This window comes from Protomyctophum bolini (assembly GCF_963924005.1).
Source record: "Protomyctophum bolini genome assembly, chromosome: 22".
Taxonomy (NCBI): Eukaryota; Metazoa; Chordata; class Actinopteri; order Myctophiformes; family Myctophidae; genus Protomyctophum; species Protomyctophum bolini.
In genome coordinates this window covers 21,743,601-21,761,526 of record NC_137883.1, presented here as the reverse complement: position 1 = coordinate 21,761,526, position 17,926 = coordinate 21,743,601, and the positions used below count along the sequence as shown (strand labels likewise).

General features: G+C 41.7%; 1 protein-coding gene across 1 annotated transcript; it reads left to right on the top strand.

Annotated features, from left to right (window-relative positions):
- Window positions 1–1,555: 1,555 nt before the first annotated feature.
- LOC308309701 (N-alpha-acetyltransferase 25, NatB auxiliary subunit-like) lies at window positions 1,556–16,531 on the top strand (the record flags this gene model as incomplete). Its single annotated transcript, XM_080755618.1, has 16 exons — window positions 1,556–1,728; window positions 1,855–1,944; window positions 2,264–2,436; window positions 3,918–4,030; window positions 4,587–4,797; window positions 5,384–5,473; window positions 5,687–5,867; window positions 6,663–6,762; window positions 7,682–7,833; window positions 8,145–8,270; window positions 12,968–13,220; window positions 14,356–14,479; window positions 15,133–15,198; window positions 15,578–15,675; window positions 15,830–15,940; window positions 16,358–16,531. The coding sequence occupies 16 exons, from the start codon at window positions 1,556–1,558 to the stop codon at window positions 16,529–16,531; spliced, it is 2,235 nt and encodes a 744-aa protein (XP_080611744.1).
- Between the last annotated feature and the right edge of the window lie 1,395 nt (window positions 16,532–17,926).

Sequence of the window (17,926 nt, the reverse complement as noted above, 5' to 3'; positions counted from 1 at the left end):
GCAATTAGGGGTTCAGCATCTTGCTAAAGGACACTTGGACACTATAACCCTGAAGCCCTGGATCGAACTTGGAACCTCACATGCTATCCGGGCTCTACAGGCCACTCTACCCTTGAGCCACTGCCACCGTGACCCCCCATGGATGGATGGTCCTCCTGCTCAGCTCAATCACCAGGACCAGAGCACGGACGCACGCATTTCTGTTTTACATCGTGAATTTATTCAAATTTTAATCCTGGTCTATTACATTTTCTTCCATTTTAAGGTTTATATATACACTCAACAGATCGTCTTGGTACAGAGTGCCGCCTTGTGGCTGTAGACAATATGTTCTATCTATGACACCTGCAGTTGAATTTAATGTCGGGGATCAATGAATGAATTAATGCATTTCTTATGTAGCCTCACTGTACCAGCTGGGGCAGAGCTGGCCAATGTTCAGACAAGACAGTTTCTGTCGTTTGTAACATACGCAAATGATTAAAAGCTCTTCCTTTTGAGTTCAATAACAGATGGTCTCTCAAATCTTTAGAAAAGGGTGAGAGGTCCTTGGTTTGATTCCATTCAGTGGTGATGAATACAATATTTGATAACGTTTAATTGGAATATGAACTTTCCAATTAATTATCCTTCTACCCTAATAGACAGGGTTCATGGCCGTTTATCTGCCTTTATCCGTGCTCCTTCTCCTACCAAACCACACTGTTGGCACACATCTCTCCATTCAAAATAAAATCTGCACGCTCCCAGAATCCAGATGCACTGCATTGCATCCACGCAACACATATATTTACTGTACAAATATTACTTTTGTCAAACACGTTATTGCGCAACATTTCGCTGTGAAGCAAATTGCATCACAACCCCGGCACCTCCCCTTTTCACTGCGCACACACACGTACACAAGCACGTGCGCACACACATACACAGGGCACAGCAGCACGGTACAGTACAGTACAGCGCAGCACGTACAGCTGAGTCCAGTACAGTACAGTGCAGTGCAGGACAGGACAGTGCAGAAGACTACAGTACAGTACAGAGGAGTACAGTATACTATTCCCGCTAGGTTGCCACAATTACGACATTCAAGCAACTTGGTATATAGAAACATTGCCACTTACCATGCTTGCTTTTAGACGGAAATAAAAACAAGCAAAACAAACAATAGGGCCACTCAGCCAGGTTGCCAACTTTGCACTTTCCAAGCAACTGGATATATGAAAACATCATGGTTGCTATGTTTAAGTAAGCTGAATAATACAATGTGTGAATGGAGTTTCTAGGTGAAAGTGATTTTTTGACGTGCCAAAATCTGCCATTGAGCCCCATGTTAAAAGTCTCAAATTTGAAAGCACTATATTTCTAAAACTATGACACCTTTCAAAGATTCCTTTTCAGGCAAATATGTCCACCGTAAGATGAACCTAAGTAGGCTAGAATGGGGTTGCTAGGTGTAAGTATGTAGGACTAGTAGGGTCATTCTCACGAAACCAATGAAATACCATGCTTCTAATGAATCCTCAACTTTGTCTATCTTATACAGTATGCCTTCCTCATGTGTCGTATGCGTCTTCCCATAGAGAAACTGACCAGTGTGTCTTATCTTCTTCCCATAGAGAAACTGACCAGTGAGCTACAGAGTAGAGAGAAGAAGTGTATGATGCTTTATGAGCGACTACAGCGCTGGCCTGAGTGTAACGCTCTGGCCCACAAGCTATTATTGAAGAAGTAAGTCTATAACCGAGCAACTACGTATCGTATACTATACACCCACCACGGATATGCTGTATCCATTATGACAGATAATGTATATTTTACCAACACTTGTATCTCTCCATCTGTCTCCCTATTCAGTCCAGATGATTGGCAGTTTTATCCTATGTACTTTGACGCTCTCTTCCAACTCATTGACCAGTCATGGAACCCCCCAGGCGAAGGAGACCAGTGAGTAGAATCAAATTATTCCATTAGGTTGGGCATGGGTTCATGTGGTTCCATTTGTACACTCAGAGTTAAATTAACACAGGTTTTTACAATATAAATTCGGGGCCCAGGAATGCCGTTAAATTGGCGCCCGTAGCTTAATGCATGTCAAACTGGGGGTCCTTGATATGAAAAGGGTTGAAAAACACTGCTAAAGCTGTACAAATGGGGGTTCGCAGGCTTATAAATGTCAATTTGGGGCTCCTTGACATGAAAAAGTTTGAGAACCACTATTTTTCTGACAACACAACTACGTGCACGTCTCTCTTTTTCTCTGCAGGTCCATAGAGGGCACGGTGCATTACTCTGTGGCCGAAGTGATGACTTTTGTGGAAGAGAGGATTAAGGGGGAGGACACCAAAGAATCCCGTCAGCTCAGAGGCCCTTATCTAGCCCGTCTTGAACTCATACACAGATTGAGAGAGAGGGGCTGTCCTGAAGCCAGCCAGCTAGGTACAAACAAACACACACTTTGTAACAATGTTTAAAAATTCTGTCAAATTCCTTTGGTTGCCCCTCCTGATGAGAACGCTGCGTTTCCTCATTCAGATCGGCTATGTTTGTGAGGACGCACACACAGCCGCTTGTTACGTGGCAGAGCCGCGGAGAAAACTGTTATCAGGGTCGACACTTTTTGGCACATTTTGTTGCCCCCCTTGGCATGTTGCCCCACGACGATCGACACACGAGTGTCTCAAGACGGAGGCGAGTCTCTGCTGTCATAGGGGGGGAAAAGTGTGCCATCGCAAATTAATGCTCTGTTGCCTCTAGTTATTGGCAGTTGAATGTAGCTTGTTTTCACCAAAATTGCTGTATAGCAACAGGAAAGCAGAGACATTTTTATTTGTATTTACTTACTTACTTACTGCCCTTTATGCCGGCTGGCATGTAGGGCAGCAACAAAGGATCTCCACTTCAGTCTGTCCTGGGCCAGCATCTTTATAGATTCCCAGGTGTGATGCAGGGTCTTCAGCTCTCCCTCCACTGTCCTACGCCAGGTGTTCTTGGGTCGGCCTCTTTTGCGTTTGCCCTCTGGTGTCCAGTGAAGTGCAGTTTTGGTGATGTTGCCTTGTTCTCTACGTATTACATGCCCAATCCATTTCCACCACCTTCTCATAAGGATGGTATCCATGTTTTCTTGTTTACACATATCAAGAAGGTGTTGGTTGGAGATGGTTTTGGGCCAGAATATTCGCTGGATTTTCCTTAAGCTTTTGGTGTGGAAGGTTGACAGTTTGTGTAGATCATTTTCTGTCGTTCTCCAACATTCAGAACCGTATAGCAGGGTAGACAGGACACAGCTCTGGTACAGTCTAAGTTTGGTGTTGGTGCTGTACTGGGCCGACTTCCAGACGTTGTTAGGCCTCTGTAAGGTGTTTCTGGCCTTGCTGATCCTGCTTGTGATGTCGCTACCTGCGCCTCCAATCCCTCCATCATGACTTACTACGCTGCCTAAGTACCGTAGGTGAAATGTTCTGTTGTGGGTAGGTTTATTCCTTCTATGTGTACTGGTGTGGGGTTTGGGATGTTGAGCACCATCAGTTCTGTCTTCTTCTGGTTGATCTTCAGACCTATTTGCTTTGCAAAAGTGTTCAGGCGACTTGTTTTCTCTTGCAACTGTTGGTGTGTGTGGGAGAACAGAGTCAAGTCATCTGCAAAGTCGAGATCTTCCAATTGTGAGAAGAGGGTCCATCTGATGCCTCTTGGAATGTCTTCGGTGGTTCTTCTCATAACCCAGTCTATGACCAGGTTGAAGAGTAGTGCAGACATAACGCATTTATTTGTATATATCCTTGTATATTACGATCAACGGGCTTGGAAATGTTGTGATGACGTTGACTCACATGTTGTGGGAAGAGTGCCCTCTATCATAAACACCATGATCATATGTGGTGGTCTGTGCGTTGGATTGACACTTTTGTTTATATGTGCAGGTGAGCCCTTAGAGCTGATGGTGGAGTTCTTTGGGAAGTTTGGAGACAAACCCTGCTGCATCACTGACCTGAAAATATACCTGCATCTGCTGTGTCCTGACCATCACGTTCAGGTAAAGTGTGTGTGTGTGTGTGTGTGTGTGTGTGTGTGTGTGTGTGTGTGTGTGTGTGTAATCAATACAATCAATTCGTTTTTGTGCAAGTAGGGAAAAATGCGGGGAGACGTGGAGCAAGGGGAAGAAGGAAAAATCTAACAAAATATCTTCATATATACTGTACACAGCATATCATCACAATTATGCACTTGAGGTTAGACATACAGTAAAGTCCATGAGCATAGCATTAGGTATATACTGTGTACATTATCAGCGCATTGTACGAGATTAAACTGGCAAAGCATCTGTGTCATTTAATTTCTTTGGCTATTCAAAAATAGCAGATATAGAACCTCATAGTACGTCATTCGTGTCGTGCTATAAGCTTGTGGATCTGCTATTTGTTTGTAAAATCTTGAAGATTTGCGCTAATTTATCATGGTCATTTATCATTATAATTTTGAGAGGACTTGACATGAAAAAGTTTGAGGACCACTGAAAACCTTTTTTCAGAGAACTGTGAACTAACTATCACTCTGCGTTTCTTATTTTCTCCATGTAATGTTTCTTTCAGTTTATTAACCGCCTGGGAGAAGCGGTTCCATTGGGCGAGGAGGAGGGTGAGGGAGGCTTCGCATTTCCAGGCGACACCAAAATTCTACAGAGACATTTATGTGTGTGTCAGCTGAGCCGCGCACTCGGACTGCACCACCTGCTGGACGTAGAAGGAAAACTGCGGCTCATCAGAGAACTTAAAGCTCATTATCGTCACGGGTTACAGTTTGGTAAGAGAGGTTACTCTCTTTCAAAGTTGCGCAGAATTTAATTAAATGTTTTCTTGACATGGATGAATTTCATGATGAATTTCAGTCATTTGGATTCCATAAGAAGTCAGCATGTCTGTGTCACGCACCGAATCTTATGCTGCGTTCACATTGGCAGATAGCTTTGTATCATTGTAGCTGAAGTTGCAACCAGCTCAATCTTTTTTGTAGCTGTTGTATCTTTTGCAGCAGCTACAGACGTTGGATGTATCTTTGTATCGTCATGTCGCTGGCTTCCATTGAAAATTAATGGTAGACTGCATCTTTATATCTGCCCGTGTGAACGCAGCTCACAGCATTTCAAGCTTACAATGTGTCTATTTTCGGTTATTAGCGCCACGTTTCCAGCTTGTAGATCTACTTTTGATGCTTTTGTGTGATGCTGTAGTTTGATCAAGGGCGTTAAACTATGGAGATAAGAGGTTTCTGCCCGACAACGATATTGTTTATGAAACTCAGCGTGCGTGTGTGTCTGACAAAGTCTTTCAGTTGTGAGGTTTTACTTCTGGTTGTATATAAAACATAAATGTATATCCACGTCCACTAGGAGAGACGGCTCTGAAGACGGAGCTGCAGTTCTCAGATATGTATTGTCTCATGGCAGCTCATGTATACGTTGACCTCTGGACAGACACGGGTAAGTCTCACCCCCCCCCCCCCTCTTTCTCTATCTCTCTCAGCACTCTTTCTCTGCTCTTTATAAGTCTTTGTATAATTCGCTGTCAGTAGAAAACCACCTAACTCCATTTTAGGCCACTAACAAAGTAGCAGATTTATGTATATATCAATGTTGTGTTAAATGGACAAAACTAAATGAATAACTAACAAGGTTTAGTGATGTGTTTTGCAGGGGACGTAAGCATGGTGTGGCAGGGTCTGGGTCTCCTCCATGAGGGTCTGTCTCACAGCCCCTCAAATGCCCAGTTCAAGTTGTTGCTGCTGCTCCTATACTGTCACCTGGGAGCCTTCGAGCCTGTGGTGGACCTGTACTCCAGTCTGGATGCTAAACATGTACAACACGACACCATCGGGTCAGTCCCTGCAACTCAAATTCATTCTTGACCCATTTAGGCCTGACGTCGAAATAAAATTAAAAAAGTCTTCTGAAAGAATATATGTTTTTGATTTTTGCCGCATTTTCACGATTTTTCAAAAATAGCAGACCTACAAGCTCATAGCACGCCACCGAGTGGCATGCTATGAGCTTGTAGATCTGCTATTTTTCAATAGTTAAAACACCAAAAGGGGTTCCCGTACAGAATTGGTTGCATTGCCATTGGTCATAAAGAATAGCCAAGTAGTTGCCCACCACAATCTGTCTGGGTTTTTCAATCCACAGTCTATGCGAACACACGCCGTGGGCCCCTTCCCTACTTCCTTCACAGGTGTTACCGATGATACTAATGAAGGCTCTGTTCCATTCTGGTCATACAGAGTCAGGGTGCTGCTATTGTGCATGTTGGCTCACTAGAAACACTCTGCTACACCAGTCAAAGTTGGTTCCAAATGGCCCTGTACGGGTCTGTAGTAACTCTTGAGAGTGTACAAATGGAACCACATGGACCCTCACTGGTCTGTAGTAACTCTTGAGAGTGTACAAATGGAACCACATGGACCCTCACTGGTCTGTAGTAACTCTTGAGAGTGTACAAATGGAACCACATGGACCCTCACTGGCAGGCCAGTCACTAGGATACCACGGCAGTCCACAAATGTGTGGGGGGGAGGAAATAATTGACTACATTGGGGAGGAAAAGGAAAGCTTTTAGATTTAAAATAATAATTCAGGATATATTTGGATACATTGTTCTCTTTCTTGCCCCCAGGTATGTGTTGACGCGCTATGCAGAGTCTCTGGGTCAGTTTGCTGCTGCCTCCCAGTCGTGTAATTTCTCCCTCAGGTTTTTCCACTCGAACCAAAAAGATGTAAGTCCACCAAATGTCTACATACTAGTAATACTGGTATATTGATTCTTAGGTTTTGTTCGGACTGCAGGCAAATCCAAATAATGACATAATCAAATTGGAGATATAGGATTGACTGTCCACACTGTTATTTGCAGGTGATCGTCAGATCAAGTTTCTGTATTCATACGTCGCCGACCTATAATCTGCATTGGTTACGGCGGTAATGATGTAATGATGACATAGGCGTGAGTAACGCTTCATTTATCCTCTGCTGTACGACCGCGTCGCTTGGCAAAAAAACCGACAGATCTACAAGCTCACTAGTCACAACGCGTCACCATGCCATGGGTTGTGAGCTTGTACATTGGTTATTTTTGGCTTGTGACACCATCGTACAACAAAGTCTAAATCAGGCTTCAGTGTCCACAGACTGAGACACTTGTTTAGGAATGGTTGTGGTCTGGCAGAAACCTCTAATCCCCATATTTTAACTTTTTGTGTGTTTTTCCGTAAATTAACACTCTACTTCATCCTTCTACAACTACAGCATCACACAAAAGTAGCAGATCTGCATGCTCGAAGCGCAGCACAAACCAACGTGCTTTGAGCTTGTAGATCTGCTACTTTTGCTACTTTGAATTTGAATCCTGAAAAGTAAAAAGTTTGGACAATAGGTTTCCACCAGAAAGAGATGAAATCACATTTTAATTTTATTTCTAACCACCTAAGAGGAGTGTGTGTCCAATTGGATTAGCGTGTGGATTTGTTGCTCCTCAGATTTGATGAAACCAATTTGGTTCCAATCTGGATATAGGCCAAAAATGTGATTTGGGGCTGTCTGAACAATTTGTTCTACTTATGTCTTCATCATTAATGTCCCACTTTGTTAAGTCTTCCTGTCTGAAGTCTCTTTGCTTCCTTCACCTTTTCCAATTAGACCTCAGAGTATATCATCCAGGCGTACAAGTATGGAGCATTTGAGAAAATCCCAGAGTTCATTGCGCTCAGGACCAGGCTCAACCAATCACTGCACTTTGCCCAGGTGCGCACAGAGAGGATGCTGCTGGACCTCATCCTAGAAGCAGACATGTGAGTGGAAAATATTGTACTTTTACTCCACTACAATTATTTGCAAACATTTGTTATAGATTTTATTATTATTAAAAAACATAGATTAACCACTTCAGTTCAGTCTACCATTTGAAAATCGTGACACGTTAACTGATCTGCTGTTTTCATACTACTGTTTTCATAGACTTTCTGCATAATGAGTGCTTATACTTAAGTAAAACAAATGGAGTACTTTTTCCACCACTTGTACACAACAGAACACTCAATCAACACATGAACACTTTGCACGTAAAGGATTGCTAACCTCTGTGTTCTGTGGCTCTGGCCAGTGTGTTGAGTTTGGAGGAGAGTGTAAAGGCCATGGGTTTGTGTCCAGAGGAGGATGACATTCCCTGGGCTCGTATGAGAGACAACAGAGACCTGACCGTCTGCACCAGCTGGGACCCTCAGACCCGGTGCGTACATACTGTAGACCAGTGGTTTTCAACTTTTTTTCATATCAAGAGACGCTCTTATTTATTCAGCATTTGAGCCACGGACCACCATTTCAGATTTAGCCTCGCAGACCCAAAACTAAAGAATATTTTGTTATCGTTGGATACGTTTGTGAACAATTCCATGCTGTATTGATGTTTGTACCATTAGGATAACAGGAAAACGTTGATCAAAATATCAAATTCTCTACATTCTCTAATTGTGTAGATTTCTTGTAAATTTAAGTGATTTCTAACAAAAATGTAACTCTTGAAACCAAATGGACCCATAAGCATAAGGGTTTCATTTTACACACTCAAGAGTTAAAGATCTATAAGGGTCTTCTTTTGTTATCAACTCTCCATCATTTAGCTCGTGACCACCAGGAACCCTGGACCACTGGTTGAAAACTTTATTGAAAAATGTATTGTCACATCATTCACACAATTATCCCCAGGGGTCTTCAACGCCTGGGGTAAATTGTCAGCCTCCCACACACACACACACACACACACACACACACACACACACACATTATATATATATATATATATCACTCATTCTTGAGATGAGGGACAAAAGTGGAAAAAACATGTCCCACACATAAGAGCCTTATTTTATGTAAAAAATAAATTAATTCATAAAAATAAAAGCACTTGCAAAGTTAAGTGTAATACAGTTGTGTATTATTATGCCCTTAATTTCATTATAATTGTTTTCATATTCCATCTGAATTAGTTAAAAGCAGGCCCTGTACCCAAAAAGGCCTGTATTTAGCCTGTCCCCAGCAAGTGGCCACAATTTCAAACTGCCAAAAAAGTGTCTAATACTGTCACAATCACATAAATATACATACTAAATTAAAGTAGATTGTCAACAACATAGCAAATAATATACACAGTTAATTTTAATTCATATTTTCTATTAAATATCTCATATCAAATGTTCGTCCCACGTCTCCGTCAACTCCGTCAGGTTTTTTTAAAAGTCTTAAATTAATCAGAAAATATTGTCGACAGATTTAGCCTGAAGACTCCTTTTCCAAGTCCCATTTATATTTGTTGCAACAGTGGAGTACCTGGTCTGACAAGCATTCAATTGTTTGATATTTTAAACAAACAATGTTGATAACAATGTGGTCACAGCTTTTACATGTCAACTCCGTCAGGACATTATTATGATCTTTGTTAAGAATTCAAAAATAATGTTTATTATTTTAGTTTAGGGGTTAGGTTTAGCTAACAAAATTAAGCAAAAACAAAATGGCTACATTGTACTAAAGAGGGTTAAGATGAAAACAAATACCATTTTGTCAACTCCGTCAGACGTCAACTCCGTCAGATTTTGTGTCTGACGGAGTTGACGTGTATCTGACGGAGTTGACAAAAGTGTTCCTAAAACAATAAAATTATTGTTTTTGAATAATGGGCAGTATTCTAATTTGGCACACAGTTAGAGCATGCCTTAAGGAACATTTTTGGCTATGGGGCCATCACAGATTTGTCTCGTGGTGACCATGGCAGCCATATTACAAAAGAGCCGCCACCTGATGTTATTTTACAATAACTCAAGTTCTACACCACCTAGGATCTTGATTCTGGTGACTAAGACCTCATTTTCAAGGATGAGGGATACAGTGGTACAATTTAGACTTTCCCTGTGACCATGGCAGCCATTTTTCAAAATGGCCGCCACCTGCTGTTATTTTACAATAACTCAAGTTCTACACCACCTAGGATCTTGATTCTGGTGACTAATCATACATTTTCAAGGATGTGGGGTACATTGGTAATATTTAGATTTGTCCTGTGACCATAGCAGCCATTCTTTTTTCAAAATGGCCGCCACCTGCTGTTATTTTACAATAACTCAAGTTTTAGACCACCTAGGATCTTGATTTTGGCGACTAATCATACATTTTAAAAGATGAGAAATACAGTGGTACTATTTAGATTTGTCCTGTGACCATGGCAGCCATTGTTTTTCAAAATGACCACCAACCTGCTGTTATTTTACCAATAACTCAAGTTTTAGACCACCAAGGATCTTGATTATGGCGACTAATCATTACATTTTCAAGGATGATCTTTCTCTGGGAGAGGTAAGGGCTTATTTCAGGTGCAGGTTGAGTTTCTACTGACAGGACATTAAAAGGAGGTGGGCTTTCTGGCCTTTGACTTGCCCCTTTCAGGTACAGATGCACAGTTTGACTTCACTGGCCACTGCAGGGAACTGTGGGGGAGAAACTTTGGTCTCTTGACACCCCGATTAGGTTCAGGGTTTTTTTTGGTGGAGACTTGCCTTTCATGACATCTTTGCTGCAGCAGTTGATCTCCTTATTGCCAGTGGTGGCACACTCTGGGTCTCTGGGGCATTGTATCTTGGTGGCCTCCTGCCAGTGTTTCTCCATCCTTCTCCTGAGCTCTGTGTTCTGGGGCTCTGTTATAGTCAACTTACATTGTCTTGGCTGGAGATTGCTTTCCTGCAGGGTCCAGCCCAGTCTTGTGCAGATGGCTGCTGGCCCACCTGGAGGCCCCAACCTCACTTGTTCGGTTGGTGTGATTAGGTGGGGTGGTCTTCCCCAATCAGGATGAGGGGTTTGACCCTTTCAAACGGCAGTCTGGCCAAGTGTCTGTATTTAGTTGTGAGTTTAGATACAGGATACGATTGCTCACCCAGCCCCAGGTGACATGAGGTGAAGGCTCCTTTGATTTGGTAACATTGCTTTGGTTGACATGCTGGGGACACAGAGAAAGACACTGATGCCTTCAGTGTCTGCACATCCTGCCTGATGGTCCTGAAGCCAAATCTTCTGTCTTCAGTCTTTCGCTCACTGTTCACTGCTCACTGTTCACCTCACCGAATTTAGCCCAAGGAGTTTGACCCCTAGTTTGGCCATAGACCCCCTAGTTTGGCCATAGCCACTTGCCCAAATGTGCCGACATGTGCTGACCTCATCACATCTGTGATGATGGCTATGGCCGTTTTTAGCCAACGTAGTGTTTTTTGTGCAAAACTAATGCTTGGAATGGATCCAGAATCATGAAAAGCCCCTAGTTTGACATGCCACATGCTACTTAAAGCATAATGAAATTTAAAACATTTAGCCTTATATTGTTTGTTGATGGTACCCAACTTTCAGCAGCTGTCAAACATGCCCCTAGGGTGGTCAAATAGAAACCAATGTGGGATATGTTAGTAGACACCTTTACAAACATTGGTGAAGAAAATTCTTGGTAAGAAATGTATTCACAGATTTTATATTATTCTGATAATATTCCCTGAGTAAATTGGTAAAATAATAGCAGGTCCACCATTTTTTTAAATGTCTACCATCCATGGTCACAGGATAAATCTAAATAGTACAACTGTATTCCTCACCCTTGAAAATGTATGATTAGTCACCAGAATCAAGATCCTAGGTGGTGTAGAACTTGAGTTATTGGGAAATAACAGAAAGTTGGCGGCCATTTTGAAAAATGTCTACCATGGTCACAGGACAAATCTAAATAGTACCAATGTATCCCACATCCTTGAAAATGTATGATTAGTCACCAGAATCAAGATCCTAGGTGGTGTAGAACTTGAGTTATTGGGAAATAACAGAAAGTTGGCGGCCATTTTGAAAAATGGCTGCCATGTTCACAGGGCAAATCTAAATAGTACCACTGTATTCCTCATCCTTGAAAATGTGGGATTAGTCACCAGAATCAAGATCCTAGGTGGTCTAGAACCTAAATCAGTTAAACTTGTCAACTCCGTCAGATGTTCGTCAACTCCGTCAGACGTTCGTCCCGTGATGTTTTTGTTAATTTCCAAAGAAATAGAAAATTCGCTGTCAAATCTTTTGTGCTTATGTATTGAAACACCAACTGAAATGATACGTAATGATGATTTTTTTCTTTTTTTACATGGTTTTCATGTTCTAATATTGAAAATAAAGGTTGAAATGACGGTTTTGAGAAATTGGATATTTCATAATAGTGTGATATTGGAACAAAATAATATTAAAAGATTTGTATTACTTAACTTGATTACTGAAAGCCATTATAAGATAACTGAGGACTTTATATTATTGTTGAAATGATAAAATTCAATTAAAAGGGATTTTAGTGTGTCTGACGGAGTTGACATGAATCAGGTATTAAGTGCATAAATGTCCCATTTTAGAAAGAAATGTTATGCGAAAAACCTGTTCCTTCTCAAGATTGGTAGTTGAGACCTGTGTCTACAAATACATCTATTTGATTTGAATGTATCTTAAAAAAAAAAAAAATCCAGTTTGAAAAAAGTTTTGTCCCTTATCTCAAGAATGGGTGATATATATACACACACACACACACACACACGTATATGTATACACACACACACACACACACACACACACACACACACACACACACACACACACACACACACACACTGTATAACATTTTGAATAGGTCGTTTTCATAGACTTGGTTGACAGCATTATCATCAGTGGTTCTTTTGTTTCTTTACGTGCTATCTTTTCTATGAATGTGCTGGATTCATGTTAATGTGTGTTTTCAGAAATCTTACCAACACTATTTATTATGCTTCACCTCTGGCTCTGTACTTGGTCTGCTGTTTTATCCTTCTAAACCCAACCTCCTCGTTGAAGATCTACAATCAGTTTTTTGCTTTATTCCACGGACAGAGCTTTAACCGAGGAGCACAGGCGCCTGTCTCTGGAGGAGGAGTCTGTGTGGCTCAGGATACGCTCCCTGACGCTCCGCCTCCTCGCCTCATTGGCCCTGCTCGGACACGCCCCCCCTTCTTCACAACAGCAGAACTCGGATACGGCCAACGAGAACGGAGTGGGAGACAAGGCCTCGCTGCTCGGCAGCTTGCTCTCCCAGCTGGAGCAGACTCTGCAGACCGCAACGCACTTATCAAAGAAATGCACACAAGTATGTTTTTGTTTTTGAGGGGCGCTAGGCTAGCCCCTCCTATGCCCAGCTTTGTGTCTGTACCCCATAGCGATGATTTGATTGGCTGAGCAAAGTACGTATTGAGGATAAAAAGTCAGAATGCATCGGGCACGGTAGCACAGTTGGTAGTGCTGTCGCCTCACAGCTAGAAGGTCCTGGGTTCGATTCCCGCTCGGGGCGCTGTGGGTGCTGGCGGCGTGTTTCCTCCTCCGCGTCATCAGTGCCCATACCCGAAGGCGGGGTTGGCGAAAGGGCCTTTCTGTGTGGAGTTTGCATATTCTCCCCGTGTCCCCTAGGGTAGGTACCCTCACAAAAACATGCAGTAATCCTGGTCTCTAAACTACCTCCCCCTGGCCAGCCGGGGCGCCTGATGGAGGGGAAAGGAACTGGTTGGAATAACGTGTTCCTTCCACGCGCTACGTCCAACCAGGGAAACTCCCCCCCCCCCCTGTCAGGTGTAAAGGAGCAACTTGGACACTCAAGCATGAAGGAAGCATGAGTTAAGTCCGTTGCTCTCCCCAGTTTGCGGAGGGGATCACATTAGATGATTGACACAGGGGTGACACAGGGGTGAAAAATGGGTTACAAAATCGTGGGATAAAAAAAATATATAAAAAATAAATAAAGTGAGAATGCAAATTGTGATTGAGATGATGTATAATGATAAGAGTGACCCTCACTTCACACGGGTGTGATTTCTTTTTTGAATAAGACTGAAATTATGTCTTCATTTATATACTTGGTTTGCGGAATAGCTGATCTAGTGAGCTGTGAGGCTTGTAAATGTGCTATGTTCGGTGGCTCAACCAAGTTTAAATTATGCATATCATCTATGTCGGGTGGAAACTGTAATGCCAAAACTGTTACTTTTCAGGATTATTCTAAAAAAGTTTGCGTTAGCTTGCGGATCTGCTACTTTTGATGCTTTTGTGTGACGCTGCAGTATGATCAAGTAGCGCGTTAATTTACAAAACAAAAAACACCAAAAGTATAATTATATGGAAATAGAAGGTTTCTGCCTGACAGCGACGATATCATCTTTCACAAGCTGTGTGTGTGTGTGTGTGTAACAGACACTGCTATTCTTACTAATATGCTATTTGCTACGATGCAGTATCCATTCCTGGGCCCTCCCTCCACGCGCCTGGCCTCAGCCCTGTCCAGCGGGAGCTGTCAATGCCAGCTGGCTGCCCTCCAGTTATCTGTTCACCTGCAGGAGCTGGAGACCGTCGGACTCGGTAACTAATCTGAGAAAACTATAGATAAATAAATAAATACTAGCATTGGATATATACTGTACTTTTATATAAAAAATATGTTATTTAATTATATTATAAATTATATCCTCTGGTGTACATAGACAAACAGTGCGTTTTAACAGCGGGTGAGCATCGGGCGACACATCGCCTAATTGCCTGCTATTGGACGAAAAGATGAATTATTTTTATCTTTTCGGGCGACCTTTTGACTATCAGCCGTTCGCCTGTTATCGGCGGTAGTCGCCGGGTCCCATAGACAAATTATGCACTTCGTCTGGCTATCGCCTGCTGTTAAAACGCACTGAAAGAGACACCCTGTATTTAGTTCTCTCTCTCTCGCTCTCTCTCTCTCTCTCTCTCTCTCTCTCTCACACACACTCACACACTGTCACTCACACTCTCACACACACACTGAGGCCAAAAATGTTGTTGTGTTCATGTAACGTTATCGCCCAACGTTGTGTCGTTAAAGAGCTGAAGAGACATGGAGACTCCTGTTACTGAACAAACACTTAATGCAATGAGTAACAGAATATAGAGCTATTTAACCAAATACATTCACTTACCCAACCTTAAATATACTGTACTGTATATACTGTACAGTTCTGACACAACAGTTTTCTTTTCTCCAGATGAGTCGTCAGAGCTTCAAACCCAGATCTGTAACGGTTTCAAATCATTAATAGTACAGCTTCAAGGTAAGTAACCACTGGTTAAGACCCACTGTGATAGATTGTCCATTTCGACATCAAAACTTTATTTATAAAGCACATTTAAAAACGACTGTCATCGACCAAAGTGCTGTACAGGTTAAAAATAGGAAAGGCAACACAACTGCCCCAACTACCTCAATGGACGTTGATCGTCCATTTCGACATGCCCAAAAATAAGAATGCCAGATTGACCGTGGTTAATATGTCGTTATATCATCATGATTTAGGAAGGTTACAGATGTTTTTTCTTTTTTTTACCATCCCTCCCTAATACCCTCAAATTGTAGCATTAGCATTCCAGCTGTACAGGGTGATTATTATGTTTGTCTGTTTTCCTTATATATCTCCATTCCTGTGTCCCCAGAAATATTGAATAAATCCAAAGGAGATCTATTGGAAACGAAAGACAACAGATTAAAAACGCAGCCCTCCTTATTAGAAAACGTTGTTTTCTTTGTTGAGGTGAGACGTCGGTTTTTACTACACATACTGTGATTAATCAGAGTTATTTGTATTTTATTGTTTCCTGGTGTTATTGTTTAACGTGCAGAGACTCCCATCAGCCATTATAGGAATTAGTAAAGTTCTTAAGTTGTCTGTTTTCCTCCACACACAGACTTTGAGCATTGTTTTCTGGGTGGCCAGTTACTGTGCCAAGGTCCTCCGACCACTCAAGTCAAGCCTACAGAAGAAGAAGAAGAAGAAAAAGGACACCAATACCACTCTGGTATAGTAGCTGTTCCCATGGATTAAAGTCACGGCTGATTTCACTCATTTGGATTCCATAGAAGCATGTCTATGTATGGAAGCATATTGCGCAGAGAAAGTAGCCGATCTACAAGCTCTCAATGTGCTTGTAGATCGGCTATTTTCGGTAATTATTTTAAAATCTTAATAGATTTCTTTACCTGGTTGGCAGTATGTAGAACAGCAGGAACAATATTACTAAAACATCCATCATTTTACATATTGTGCTAATTGTTTAGGAAACGGTGCTAGTGTTTCCTAAACGCTAGCGCTGCTTTAAAACATTTTGTTCCCCCAGTCTTGATATCTTATTTTGCTTGGTTTAATCCGTGCGCTAACATTTGTCCAGACTCCAAAACAGCATGATGAACCAGTTTGTTTCTCCTCCTCCATCCAGCCAGCGGTGATGTGTGGCTTCCAGGAGCTGACAGGCAGCTTGCAGGAGCTGCTGACTCAGGCTGTGGAGGACATAAAGGGACAGGAGATCACTGTGACCGCTGTCCAACTGGCCAGTCTCACCCTGGACGGGGACTCGGATGTAGGTTATTCTCATCTGTATCTAGTAGTCTAGTGATCTTTGGGAGACCCCCAGATGACAGTATAAGTGCCTATAACCCATCGTTTTTGTCATTTCGTCATTTTTTTCAAATCCTCAAAAATGATGAAAAACTGCTCGCTATAGTATGCCGTACGACATGGGCTATAGCCCACGGTCCAAAATGATGAGAAACGAGAATAACGTTTTTTTTCAAAATTTCAAAAAACATGGGCTATAACCCATCGTTTTTGTCATTTCGTCATTTTTTTCAAATCCTCAAAAATGATGAAAAACTGCGCGCTATAGTATGCCGTACGATATGGGCTATAGCCCACGGTCCAAAATGATGAGAAACGAGGCTAACTTTTTTTTTCAAAATTTCAAAAAACATGGGCTATAACCCATCGTTTTTGTCATTTCGTCATTTTTTTCAAATCCTCAAAAATGATGAAAAACTGCGCGCTATAGTATGCCGTACGACATGGGCTATAGCCCACGGTCCAAAATGATGAGAAACGAGGCTAACTTTTTTTTTCAAAATTTCAAAAAACATGGGCTTATAACCCATCGTTTTTGTCATTTCGTCATTTTTTTCAAATCCTCAAAAATCATGAAAAACTGCGCGCTATAGTATGCCGTACGATATGGGCTATAGCCCACGGTTCAAAATGATGAGAAACGAGGCTAACTTTTTTTTTCAAAATTTCAAAAAACATGGGCTATAACCCATCGTTTTTGTCATTTCGTCATTTTTTTCAAATCCTCAAAAATGATGAAAAACTGCGCGCTATAGTATGCCGTACGATATGGGCTATAGCCCACTGTCCAAAATGATGAGAAACGAGGCTAACTTTTTTTTCCAAAATTTCAAAAAACATGGGCTATAACCCATCGTTTTTGTCATTTCGTCATTTTTTTCAAATCCTCAAAAATGATGAAAAACTGCGCGCTATAGTATGCCGTACGACATGGGCTATAGCCCACGGTCCAAAATGATGAGAAACGAGGCTAACTTTTTTTTTCAAAATTTCAAAAAACATGGGCTATAACCCATCGTTTTTGTCATTTCGTCATTTTTTTCAAATCCTCAAAAATGATGAAAAACTGCGCGCTATAGTATGCCGTACGACATGGGCTATAGCCCACGGTCCAAAATGATGAGAAACGAGGCTAACTTTTTTTTTCAAAATTTCAAAAAACATGGGCTATAACCCATCGTTTTTGTCATTTTGTCATTTTTTTCAAATCCTCAAAAATGATGAAAAACTGCGCGCTATAGTATGCCGTACGACATGGGCTATAGCCCACGGTCCAAAATGATGAGAAACGAGGCTAACTTTTTTTTTTTTAATTTCAAAAAACATGGGCTATAACCCATCGTTTTTGTCATTTTGTCATTTTTTTCAAATCCTCAAAAATGATGAAAAA